The 13,490-nt window shown below is 42.9% G+C and overlaps 1 protein-coding gene across 4 annotated transcripts; it reads right to left on the minus strand.

The window, feature by feature from the left end:
• Positions 1-827: 827 nt before the first annotated feature.
• On the minus strand, positions 828-12,355 carry TLR2 (toll like receptor 2). 4 transcript variants are annotated; one of them, XM_023626043.2, is made up of 3 exons: positions 12,216-12,355; positions 4,471-4,562; positions 828-3,714 (listed from the first exon to the last, which is right to left on the minus strand). In XM_023626043.2, exon 3 carries the CDS (start codon positions 3,696-3,698, stop codon positions 1,344-1,346), a length of 2,355 nt encoding a protein of 784 aa, XP_023481811.2. In that variant the 5' UTR covers positions 3,699-3,714; positions 4,471-4,562; positions 12,216-12,355; the 3' UTR covers positions 828-1,343.
• Positions 12,356-13,490: the final 1,135 nt, after the last annotated feature.

Genomic DNA, 13,490 nt, shown 5'->3' on the forward strand with positions numbered 1-13,490 from the left:
ACTTACATTACTGTACATTAATATTTACACCAGAGATATTATAGATAGCTACATGATGTAGATCTTATTATACCTATTTTAAGGACAGGAAAATATTTTGGGTCTGATTAAGTGACTTACCCAAAGATACACATCTACTAACCCAGGTCTGACTCCAGAGTCCAATTAACCACACAAAGCCAGTTCTGGCTGAGAATTGACTGGGGTCAGAGGAGGTTCGCTTGTGGTTCCCAGCTTAAGAAGAGTCGCACCAAATCAGTAAATAGCACTTGGCTTTTAAATTTAATGCATTCATTGAATTAAGTTTAATGTATTATTAAATCTAGATTATAAAAATTAATATATGGAAGTGGTATCTATTTTTTAAATTACTGTATATCAAATATTTTTGAGTCATTATGATGAACCTCTAGGTACATTCTGTTTATAAATCTATTTAGCTCACTTGTACTTTTATAAATTTTCAGAAGAAGAGGAAAGAAGGCATTTTTAGAATCAGAAAGAAAACTTTTCAAAGAAGAAAAAAGCAACAGGATGCAGGGGAAACAGCCAGGAACACAGGGACCAAGAGGCTAAGTCACCGGAAGCTAAGTAGAACTTCACACATAGTTAAAGGCTGGAGGAAGATCAGAGTCAGGGATATGGCAGGCTTCTTTCACATTCTTCCAAACGGAGTATTTTATTTACTTCCCTGGTTTAATTCTCATGGAAAGACATAATTTACTGCCTCCTGTATTATGTACCCTCTCTCAAGTAACTATGACAAGGGAAACCTATCAAATACCCAGAAAGACAGACCCAGTCCACATGAAAACACACCCTCCAGGTATTTTGTATCCTGTAAAGTTTAATGGGGACACACAACACTTTTTTCTAGGAATAACAAGAAGTTTGGCTGAGTGAGCGAAGCGTTTTGCTTTGATGTTCTAGAGTGCGGTCACACAGGGAGGAGACCGCTGGGTGGGATGGAGAAGGCCCTCGATTGACATGGATGCCTCTCCTTGCAGAAAGCTGACGGACACATCCGGCTGAAATCTATTCATTTGTGCCCTTTCTGAATGAACTAAGCCAACTGCTACAGCTAATTCAGGTATCAATAATGCACTCAGATCCTGATTATCTCATAGGATAAAGAAAAACCAAAAACGATTTTTTTCAATCTGGTAGCAGTTTTTATAAAACAGCACTCTACATAAAATCTGAGTTTTAGTCGTTTTAGTAAGCAAGGCCTCAAATGACAGTACATTCATGTGGGTTACATATAAGTGTGTCAAAATGGACCTAGTTACAACTAGTGATATAAAGACCACCAGCAAACCAAGACTGGCCTTTAATGAAGGAACCTAGGACTTTATGGCGGCTCTCAAATTTAACCAAAACCCCTCCTGCTGAGCTTCATCAGTGGGCCACTCCAGGTAGGTCTTGGTGTTCATTATCTTCCGCAGCTTACAGAAACGCTGGGGAATGGCCTTTTTGTCAATGGGCTCCAGAAGAATGAGAATGGCAGCATCATTGTTCTCATCAAAGAGACGAAAATGGGAGAAGTCCAGTTCGTACTTACACCACTCACTCTTCACAAAGTTTTCAGAAAGCACAAAGATGGTTTTGTGGCTCTTTTCAATCGAGTCAATGATATTGTCAATAATCCATTTGCCAGGAATAAAGTCCCGCTTATGAAGACACAACTTAAAGGGAGGGTTGAAGTGCTCCAGCTCCTGCACCATGAGGTTCTCCACCCAGTAGGAGTCCCGTTCACTGTAAGACACGAAGGCGTCATAACAGATGTCCCTTTGGGGAGCTGTCCTGGGCTTCCTTTTGGCCTGGAGCCAGGCCCACATCATTTTCATGTACCACAGTCCATGGAAATGGTGACACAGAACCCCAGTGAGCAGGATCGACAGGAAAAGGGCACAGCACACAGCAGACACCAGAGCTGTCCTGTGGCATTCAGAGACCGAGAGATGAGTGTCCTGAACCCGCTGGCCCCGCACGTGGGAGGGAGAGTCACACAGGTAGTTTTCTGGCCAGTCGATCAGGATCTGGTCCAGTGCCTGCTCCTCCTGAGTGAAAGACAGGAACTCACAGGAGCAAATGAAATTGTTGCCACCAGCTTCCAAAGTCTTCAATTTTTGAAAAGAATCAAGTTGCTCCTTAGAGAAAGTATTTATTGTGTTTCTGCTGATTCTCATGACTAATAACATGGGTAAGAAGGAGGCATCTGGTAGAGTCTTCAACTTATTTCTGGAAATATAAAGTTCTTTGACTTGTGGCAAAATCAAAGAAAATGAATTGAGATTGTTATTGCTAATATCTAAAACTTCCAGTGTCTGGGGAATGCATTGGGTTAAACGATCTATTCTTATGCTGGATAAATTCAAATATTTCATCTTTTCTGGCCACTGACAAGTTTCAGGCATAGAATGAAAACTGTTCTTGCTGATGTCAAGTTTAGTCAGGTTTTTCAGAGTAAGCAAAGTTTCTCCAGTTTTTCCTAATGACGTCAAATGATTTTGCCTTAAAATTAAGGTTTGGAGGGAGGGCCAGGCACGCTCACAGGCTGAGTTTTTCAAGTATTCCTCAACCATTAAATTGTCACTGAGATCCAAATATTCTAATGATTTTAAATGTTGTGAAAGTGAACAAGGAACCAGAAAAACCTTACTATTTTCTATTGTGATCCTTTTAACTCTTTCTGTAAGTGAATAAATACTACTCAGATCACGAAATAAGTAAAACTGTGGAATACGCAACCTGCGTATCGTTAATGTCTCTAGCTTACCTATAACTTTAATTTTGTCTATATCCGGTGTCCTAAATTCACCAAGCCCATCAAGAGTACACTCATCAAACTCTGCTTCTGACACTCCAGAAATATAATTCAACAGCTTCACAATTTCATCAAAACTTTCATCAGTGATTTTCACATTTCTAAATGTGAACTTTTTAATCAATGTATTGGTTTCAGGGTCAGATACTTCTGCAAAATGGAAAGTGTTTAAATAAGTATCTCTCAGTTCCAAATATTCCAAGGAACTCAAAGTATCTAGAATAATCTCCGGCAGTAAAACAGGCTGCTTCATACGAAGGATCAAATGACTGATGTTCTGAATTGATTTGAAACTCTTGGGCTCATACCGCTGGAGATTTGTAGCATCAATCTCAAGTTCTTCAAGGAAAGTGAGCCCAGCAAAATCCTTTCCCTGAATCTCAGTGAAGTGAATATTTCCCACTTTCAGGATTCGCAAATTGGTGAGATGAGAAAAAAGAGATGTTTCCCCGAGTGTTTTGTAAGTGCTTCCCAGTAAGTTTAAGAATTTTAAAGAAGAAAGGGGCCTGAACCAGGAGGACGATAAATTAGATAAGTGATTATTGGACAAGTCCAAATGTTCAAGACTCCTCAGGGAGGAAAAAGAGTCTTCCTCTATGGTGTTGATGTCATTGGACCCCAGCCTCAGGGCCTTGAGGTTCACACACTTCCACAGGTCACTGTTGCCGACAGAGGCGATCTTGTTGTTGGACAGGTCAAGACTTTTCACAGCTGCCGTGAGGCCTGAGGGGATGGAGTTTAAAGATCTGGAGCGGCCATCGCAGACACCAGTGGGATCACAAGACAGAGAAGAAGGCTGATCAGGGACCCCTTCCTTGGAGAGGCTGATTACGGCCCCTAAGACCCACACCGTCCACAAAGCATGTGGCATTGTCCAGTGATTCAACCTACAAATAAAAGACATTCAGATGAGTGATTGTTTGACAGGGTATCGTAATTCCAGTTCTTGAGAAACGTTCTGTAAGGTGTAACACACACACACAGAGCTACCAGGAAATAAGCGAGAGGCACATGGAATGTATGAATGGGGATAAAAAATGAATTCCCTGACACATCCAGCAACACTAACACGATACACTGCACTGTGCAGTGACTTAAAAGCACAATACCATCTGAGAGTAGAGTGGGACTCGATAAACATGGGTTGAAAGAATGAGTGAATGAATGGAGGAATGACAAGCAAGCAGTTTAAGAAATGGACTAGGCTTAACCACACAGATTTACAATCACCCAAATCTGCACTTCACCCTGTTTTATATTTTAAGCATGGCTCTTCCCTTCCTCGATGCCTCCTGGGAGTTAGAGATGTCACAGAGCCAGAGCACCGCTCTCACTGGACACTATTCACTGAACGCCGCTCCAGGAGCAGCATGCTCTTTGACCAAAAGTTAAAGGTCCCATGCTCCTCAACCCTGTCTGGCACCTACTACTAGCAGGCAGGCCCAGGCAGAGCAAGGTGGTTTGCTGAGCTGAGGGACAATCAGACCATTAGAACCTTCTCTTCCTGTAGAGAAGCAAGTGCAGAAGACAGTGCTTTAGTCTGGATGGGCTGTTGAGAGAAACGCGGGGGAAATCAAGCTGTCTGCACACTCTCCACAACCGCTAGTTTCCTTTCAACCATGAACCCAGCACTTTCTGCCCACCTTCTGCACCCTTTATCCTTCTCTGGCTCTATTCAGCTCTCTCACTCCTTGCATGTGTCCTCCTTTGTCTGTATTTGCTCACTGCATTAACTCTACAAAAAAAGGAAAAATTTGCTAACCCCAAAAGAATACTTTTGATGAGTAAAGTTAATTTCCCACATTCAGAGAATTTGAGAGATTATAAAGGCCTAGGCTATCTCATTTATAGGCACAGAGAATTAAGACATAAATAATGTTAATACATACTTGGTTTGGGAATTTAATCGCTGTTGCAGCCAGATTTTTTATGGCAACACCAATGCCACAGCTTTGCATCACCTCCTGTCTCCTTTAGATAAATGGGGTCATAGCATGCATATTTATTCTGGATTTTCATTTCTCATCTAAAACTACAGCTTGACGTCTTTCTATGTCAGCATATAGAGACAGTTCTGATTTTCTTCCAATGGATCACAGCATTTCATAGTAGGTATACACCATAATTTGCATTCCCATCAGCACTGTATGAGAGTTCCCATTGCTCTACATCTTGCCACCTCTTTGCACTGTCAGTCTTTTTAATTTCAGCTATTCTGGTAGGTAGGTAGTGGTATCTCACTGTAGTCTGAATTGCATTTCCTAGACTAATAATAGGTCTGAACACCTCTGCGTATGGTCGTTTGGAAATCCTCATTTGTAATGTGCCTGTTTCAGCTTCTGGCCCATTGTTTTCTACTGGGATCCTATAATTATTAAATTATAGGGGCTCTTTATATACTCTGGAAATGGAAGATGTATGTGTCACAAATATCTTCTTCCACTCCGTGGTTTGCCTTTTCACTTTCTTAGTGGAATCTTTTTTTTTTTTTTTTTTTTTTTTTTTTTAAAGATTTTATTTTTTCCTTTTTCTCCCCAAAGCCCCCCGGTACATAGTTGTATATTCTTCGTTGTGGGTTCCTCTAGTTGCGGCATGTGGGACGCTGCCTCAGCGTGGTCTGACGAGCAGTGCCATGTCCGCGCCCAGGATTCGAACCGACGAAACACTGGGCCGCCTGCAGCGGAGCGCGCGAACTTAACCACTCGGCCACGGGGCCAGCCCCTCTTAGTGGAATCTTTTGATGAACAGATGTCATTAAATTTTCTGTTTTGTTTTGTAAAATAGTGATTTTTGTGGCCTGTTTAAAAAATCTTTCCTGCATTATCATGAAGACATTCTGCTTATTATTTTCTAAAATCTTTACTGCTTTGCCTTTCACTTCTAGGCCTATAATCTACCTGGGATTAATATTTGAGGTAGCACACAGGACTCATTTTTTTTTTCCACTATGGGTATTCAATGGACCCAGCACCATTTTTAAAAAGATTGTTTCTGGGAAACAATCAACAATATTACCTTTGCCAATAACCACCTGTCCTCATAGGGATAGGTCTGTTTCAGTGCTCTCTATTCTGATCCAATGCCTATTTGTTCACCCTTGTATCAATAACACACTATATTAAATATATAACATATCTTAATATCCAGGAGAGCATGTCCTTCCTTCTTGCTCTTCTTCAAGTGACTCTTGGTTAGTCTTGGCCCTTTGCGTGTTCTTATAAGTTGCAGAATCGGCTCATCAGTTTCAAAAACAAAACCTGTTTCTTTTAGTCGGCAATGCCGTGAATCTGAAGATCAATTTGGGAATTACTGACATCATTCCAATATTGAATAATCCGATCCATGAGCGTGATATAACTTTCCACCACTTACTTAGGTCTTCTTTAATTTATCACAATAATATCTTATGTGGTTTGCTGCATGGAGGTCTTGAGCATATTTTGTGAAATTTACTTGTAGGCATCTGATACTTTTGAAGCTTTGAAAATAATATTACATACTTCTATGTGGCATATACATATATATGTAGAAATTAAATTAAATTTTATATATTTAGTGTGCACTGAGCAATCTTGCTAAACTAATTTAGTAATTCTACAGTTTGTAGATTCCTTTTTATTTTCTATGTACACAGTCAGATCACCCAGATCTAATAATGGTTTTATTTCTTTTTTCCAATCCTTATACCTCTATTTCATTTTCTTGATTACTAAATGTTGAATTTTATCAAATTCTTTTTTTTCTTCCTTATGTATTGAGATACTAACATGAATTCCCTCCTTTACTTTTTTAAGAAATACTGGTCATTACATTAATCAATTTTAGTGTTAAGACAATCTTGCATTGTTAGAACAAACTCAAAGTTAGTCTGGATGTATTATCCTTTCTATATATTGCTGGATTTTATTTACTAATATTTTGTTTCGAAATTTTGTGTCTATATTCATAAGAAAAATTGCCCTATATATTTCCTTTCCTTTCTTTGGTAGAATTCACCAATTTTATCTTCTGAGCCTGCAGTTTTTGTTGTTATTGTTTGTTCGTTTATTTTGTTTTTGTGAAATACATTAAATTTATTTAACAGCTATGGAACTATTCAGATTTTCTTTTTCTTCTTCTGTCAGTTTTGGTAAATTGTGTTTTTCAAAGAATTTATCATTTACTTTTACATTTTCAAATTCATTGACACAGTTACTTAGAATATCCTCTCATTATTTTAATGTCTGCAGGATCTATAGTAAGATCCCTATTTTATTCCTTAGATGAGTTATCTGTGCCTCTTTTTTTCTTGACTGTCTTGCCAGAGGCTTATCATTTTTATTGATATTTTCAAAAAACCAACTTCTTGCTTTATGGAACCTCTATTTTCTTTCTTTTTCTTTTTTTTTTTTTTAAGATTTTTTTTATTTTTTCTCCTTTTTCTCCCCAAAGTCCCCCGGTACCTAGTTGTATATTTCGTTGTGGGTCCTTCTAGTTGTGGCATGTGGGACGCTGCCTCAGCATGGTCTGATGAGCAGTGCCATGTCCGTGCCCAGGATTCGAACCAACGAAACACTGGGCCGCCTGCAGCGGAGCGCGCGAACTTAACCACCCGGCCACGGGGCCAGCCCTGGAACCTTTATTTTCTATTTCATTAATTGCTATTCTTATATTACTATTTCCTTCCTTCTGCTTCCTCTAGATTTCATTTACTGTTCTTCTAATTTCTTGAAGTAGATGTTTGCTCATTAATTTTCTGGAATTCTTCGTTTCTTTCTTTCTTTTTTTTTTTTTTTTTGAGGAAGATTAGCCCTGAGCTAACATCTGCTGCCAATCTTCCTCTTTTTTTGCTGAGGAAGACTGGCCCTGAGCTAACATCTGTGCCCATCTTCCTCTACTTTATACACAGGACGCCCACCCCAGCATAGCTTGCCAAGCAGTGCTATGTCCGCGCCCAGGATCCAAACCAGCAAACCCCAGGCCGCTGAAGCAGAACTTGCATACTTAACCACTGTGCTACCGGGCTGGCCCTGGAATTCTTCATTTTGAATATATCCATTTAAGGTCATCAGTTTTCATCTAAGTACTGGTTTAGCTGTATCTATCTTCCATGTTTCTTTCTCTTCTGTTCTTTCCATACTTTTGTCTCTTCAAGTTTCAGTCTAGCTGTTTTCTTCTGCTTTATTTTCCAGTTTATTATTCTTTCTTCAGCTGTGTTAAATCCATCCACTGCTTTTACATTTTTTGGTTACTGTACTTTTCATCTGTATAATTTCTATTTGGTTCTTTTTCACATCTGCTGTGTCATTTTTTCATAGTTTCCAATTCTCTGCCCAAATTTTCAGTTGTGTCTTTTATCACCTTGAACACAGTAAGCACAGTCTGCTAGGCTGCATGGCACTTTCGATGGCCTTGAAGGAAGGGGTGTAAAGGTTAAGGTCTGAGGCAGTCATGGATGGAATAGATAAGGCTGAAATCGAGGAAAACAAGTCTTCACAGCTTTCATTTATCTGGATGGCTCAGACAGTCTCAATCTCTGAAAATGGATTAAGGTGATTTCTGGAATGCTAGTGCTCATGGGTACCTGCAGAAGGAAAGAAAAATTTTCTCTAAAAGAAGATAGCATCGTCCTAGGCCTCGAATTTCCTTCTACAAACAAGTTTTCAAATACAATGTCCAGTACAAAATAAAAAACAACCAGGTACTAAAGGAAGCAAGATAATGAGTATGAGGAGCAGAAACAGCTGACAATAGAAACTAACCCAGAGAGGCTATAGATCTAGTACTGTACCCACCTGTAGAATGGACAGGGTTAGGATGAGACGGTTATTACTGTCCAGTACTATACCTATTCCATTGTCTTTCTGCTTAGTCAGTTACTAAAAAAATCCTCTGAGTATAATTGTACTAGGCAACCAACATTTATTTGATTTTTTCCATTTTGTAATAAATAGCACAAATCTTAAGAAATCTATACCAGTGTTCAGCTAAGATTTAAGATCAAGTACATCTATTTTATTTTATTTTTCCTAGTCTTTTCTCTTTAAAATGTAAAATTTATAAGAGCAGAGATCTTGAGCTATTTCATACAAATATTATATGGTATCTATTGCATGGTGAGTTTTCAACAAATTATAATTGTTGATGATGCTAAAACTACGGTTAACAATTTGACCCTTAAGATCAGAACTCCTTCTCTCCCCTCTCATTTCCCCACTACATTACAGCATAGGGCAGGGAACCCCTCAACGTAAGACACTGAGAAATGGAAGGGCAATGGCTAGAGTTAGACTAAATGAAGTCACATCTAATGAGGGTTGTGGGTCTGGACAAACTATAAAAATCATCTGCTTAAAGAATTCAGAAAGTTGACAGACTGGTAAGGAATTATTGGTCCAAGACTCAAGAAAGGATGGAAATCTGAGAAATAAGCCTGGTATTAGAGGCAACTTACTCTGTGGACATCTGCTGATTTGGGTAGAGAGGAAGTTGAAGCCCACAGTGAAACCATGACCCGATACCGGCTTTAGGGCTAGGCCTAAATGATAATGCCTGGTGAAGCACGAAAGGAGAAAGGACTCATGGCCCAGTGCGAGGTAGAGAACCAAAAGTGAGCTCTCTCCATAAAACCATGTTCAGGGAAGAGGTTACACTTATGTGACGAGGAACCTAAAAAACCTCTGCCATCTGGCCCAGGGTCTCGACCTGGCTGGAAACCAGCCTACCAGAAACCTTCTATAAGAAATCAGAACCCCAGGTCTGCCGCACACACTGGTGTGGATCCAAATATTCAAAGATATAGTAACAGATTTTTTTTTCAGAATTGAAGAAAAACCTAAGTTCCCAAATTATAAATGCATATTGAATCCCAAACAAAAAAGAATAAAAATTCCTGCCCTAGCCTGAAAATAATGAAATAATATCCTCAAAGGGCTGAGAAAACATATCTGTCAATCTAAATGTCTACACCCATTTAAATTATCATTCAAGAGTAAAGATACGACAGGCATTTTCAGGCATTTAAAAACTAAAAAAGAATTGTTATCCATAGACCCTCATTGAGAGAAGTACCCAAAAACTTACGTTCTTCAGCAATACGGAAAATGAACCCGGTAAGAGTAGGCAGCATACGGAGCAACAATTGAATTTTTTTAAATATAATAATATTTAATAGATAAGAAGGAAGACAGCACTCAAACACTCAGACGTGACTTTTCAATAAGAGGGAAAAGTAATGTAAATTTTAAATGATATTGTGGGAGAAAAAACCCGTAATTTTGACAAGCAAGCCTACTATTTTGAAGGAGTAAATATGACTTATATGGATCAAAAGAGCTTTCTGAGGAGGTCACATCCAGGATGTCATATCCAGTAAATCATGCCCAATCACTAAAACCAAGACAAGATATTTAACCAACAAGCCAAATTCTTTTTTTTTTTTTTGCCTTGGGCAGATCACTGCACATGTCTGAGTCTCACTTCCCCCGGTTGCAAAACGATTTCCTCATTTCTGAGGCCCTTCCTCATTTGAGCAGTCTACGTCAAAAGGCTCTAACTTTGGAGATAGTTCTAGCCGCTGACCCATAATTCTGACCCATTATTACTCTTTGTGTTGCTTTTAACTTTCATCCTTCCTAAAAACAAATTAAATTACCTGCTGCAGAGTATTAAAAGCACTCAGGTATTAAATGACTAACCCCCCAAAAATCTATCCTGTCTCGTCCTGCAGAAAGCAAAGCTAGTGGATTCTTGTATATGCCTTCCCACAGGGGTATGTTTCCTGGGTGTTCATTGCTGAAGGGATATTTCTCTGGAGGACCATGTAGGGTTCCAAAAGAAAGACAGAAGGTGGCAGAGGGAAACTGGTGGGAGAAATCAGTATTGCCTTAAATGGAGAGCTCTTGCCATACCTGGGACCACTTCCTGATCATATGCAGTTCTGAGCTCCCTTATTTTATTTTTAAATTTTTATTAAATTTATTTAAACTAAAAAAAAAAGAGTTCACCCATTCCTCCCACCCTTTAGCCGCCACCCCTTGCAACCTCCTGCAGGATATTTAACCAACCAAGCCAAATTCTTAAATAAAATAATGCAAAAAATTAACTCATAAGCTTAGAAACGTCCAAAACACGCTGTCAACTTCTGGCAATTTTGATAAACTGGGTTCATTATAAAAAGTTTAAAGATGCAAATGTCCTCTGCTTAGAACAGGAAGAAACTTAAAACATTGGTGAATAAGTCATTTTCAAATAGGCTGTTTGACATTTCCTTTTTTTTTTTTTTTTTGGTCTCTACTTTCAAGTCAGGCCACCCTACCTACCAGCTGCTTTTTGGTGAAGATCTGAGTTAGTAAAAGTGCAGACAAGACCTTCTGCAAGATTAGAATCAGCTCACCCGCCTGAGTTGTTTACAATTAGAACTTGTCCCCACCACCTCTTTTTAAACAGGTAAAACGCCACCCTGTCTTGCATTTAAGTTCTAAACGCAAGTTCTCATTTTGAAGAAGTTATAAGGTGAACTTTAAAGCATTCTTATTTAAAGAACTCGTCTCTGCTTAAACGCTCGAAGGTATTTTCTAACCAGAGACGTCACTCAGAGATTCTAAGGATGAAGGAACGAGGAGCCCGCCGCGGCGCAAAGGCCAGCTCTGGGGGAGGGAGCTCGAGTCCCGGGGCAGCTCCCAGTCCTGAACGTTCGCCGCTTCTGAGCCAGGGGCAGCGAAACCCCACGTTTCGCAGTTGGGTCCCGGGGGTGGCGGGCGAGCGCGGACCCGCCCCCAGCAGGACGCACGCGGTCAAGCTCGAGAGCCTGCGCCTGATCCCCGTCTCCCGAGGGCGGAGTCGAGGGGGCCGAGGGGGCCGAGGCAGCGGGAAGGGCGGGCCTGCGGGAACCCGGGACGCCGGAGGACAGGGCCGGGGTCACCGCCCACCTCGGGCTCCCGGGGACCGCGGCCGTCCGCAGCTTGGAGCCAGCGGAAACTCCGCGCAGCGACCCCCAGGGACCTCCGAGGCTGGAAGGGCGCTGGGCCCCGCCACGGACCGTGGGCACCGAGGCGCTCAGAGGTGGGCGTCTCTCTGCCGTGCCCGGTCCCTTTCCAGGTGGCCCTTCCTCCTCCCGAGGGTGACCTCAGCCGGACCTCCGCGTGTCCGCCTCCCCGCGCAGATTGGGCGGCAGGAGCATGGACGTCCCCTAGGGCCGGAGGCTCTCCGAGCGCGCGCCGCCTCTGCCGGGCCCCGAGCCGCGCGGCTGGGCTCCTGGGTGCAGCCGCGGGGCCGCGGGAACCCCAGCGCCCCCTCCCCGGCCGCCGCTCCCCTGCGCCCCTGCCCGCCCGAGCCGGGTCAGGACTGGGCGCGAGGACGCCCGCCGAGCGCGCTCCCGGCCCGACGCCGGCGGGAAGGGCCGACGTACCTGGGGAGTCCGCGAGCCGCCGCCAGGCCGCGCCTTCTTGCCGCCTGCGGTGGGGCAGCGAGGCACCGAGAAAGAGAGTCCCGGCGAGTGCGCCGCGGGACGCCCCTGCCCCGGCCCAGGAGCCGCCCCTCGCCCCGGAGAGGCGATGCCCGGCTCGGTCCGCGCGCCCGGCGGCTGTGGCCCGGGGCCGCCCGAGCCGCCCTTCCCCGCAGGCTCCCTCGGGTGACTGTGACTGAGGTGTGGCCCTGACGGCTGCCGGGTGCCGGCCAGGTTGGAGGAGGGCGCTGGGGGCTGGGGAGGAGTCGCGGTAAAGGAAAAAGAGAACCGAGATGCTAGCGGCCTCCGCGTCGGATTCCCGAAGCACAGAAGAAGGTTTCGTAACCAGACAGAAGGCTAATTACCCAACCAGGATTTCCTTGAAGCTTCGGTCATCGAAAGCCTCACATGACTGTGAAACACGCTGTCGTTAAACGCCACTCCGTCTCCATCCTTGGGAACCTGAATTCAGTATCGTGAGCCATGCTTCTCATTTTTCCCCCCTTTTCAACACTTACTCACTGGCCAAGGTCCACTTGCACCCGCAAGTCTGTGCTCTCCTGCCTTAAAATAGCCCACCAGTCACTATCCAGACCAACACAGCAAGATTTTGCCTGGGATAAGGACAGGCCCAGGGGGCCGGCCTCGGCCGAGCGGTTCAGTTTCGCGCGCTCCGCTTTGGCAGCCCAGGGTTTCGCCCGTTGGGATGCTGGGTGCCGGCCTAGCACCGCTTATCAAGTCATGCTGAGGCGGCGTCCCACAACTAAAATATACGACAATGTACTGGGGGGCTTTGGGGAGAAGAAGAAAAAAAAAGATTGGCAACAGATGTTAGCTCAGGTGCCAATCTTAAAAAAAAAAAAAAAAAAGGACAGCCCCAGGTTGTTTCCCCCCCCCCCCCCCACCCCGATCCTGGGCAGTTCCTGGCCGTGCGCTGACTATCTCTAGTACCTACGTCCCATTCCTAGTCTGACTGGGAAATGATGTGGGACATCCACTTATATCCAAGATTTTGGACCTAAGTCCTTCCTTTGCTCCGTTCCATTCCTGCTTCTCAAAGTAAGTAATTCCAAAAACAGTCTTCGATTGGCTTTCTTCATTTCCACTGACACTAGCAAGGAATGTTTATAAGGGAAACAAGCTACCTTTTAAAAATTAAACTGTCTTAATATTCATAAACTACATTTTACGTTTATAATTACATTTGATCTTCACAAATTGCGATCAGAGGCCGAGGAA

Source organism: Equus caballus, chromosome 2, assembly GCF_041296265.1.
Source record: "Equus caballus isolate H_3958 breed thoroughbred chromosome 2, TB-T2T, whole genome shotgun sequence".
Classification (NCBI taxonomy): Eukaryota; Metazoa; Chordata; class Mammalia; order Perissodactyla; family Equidae; genus Equus; species Equus caballus.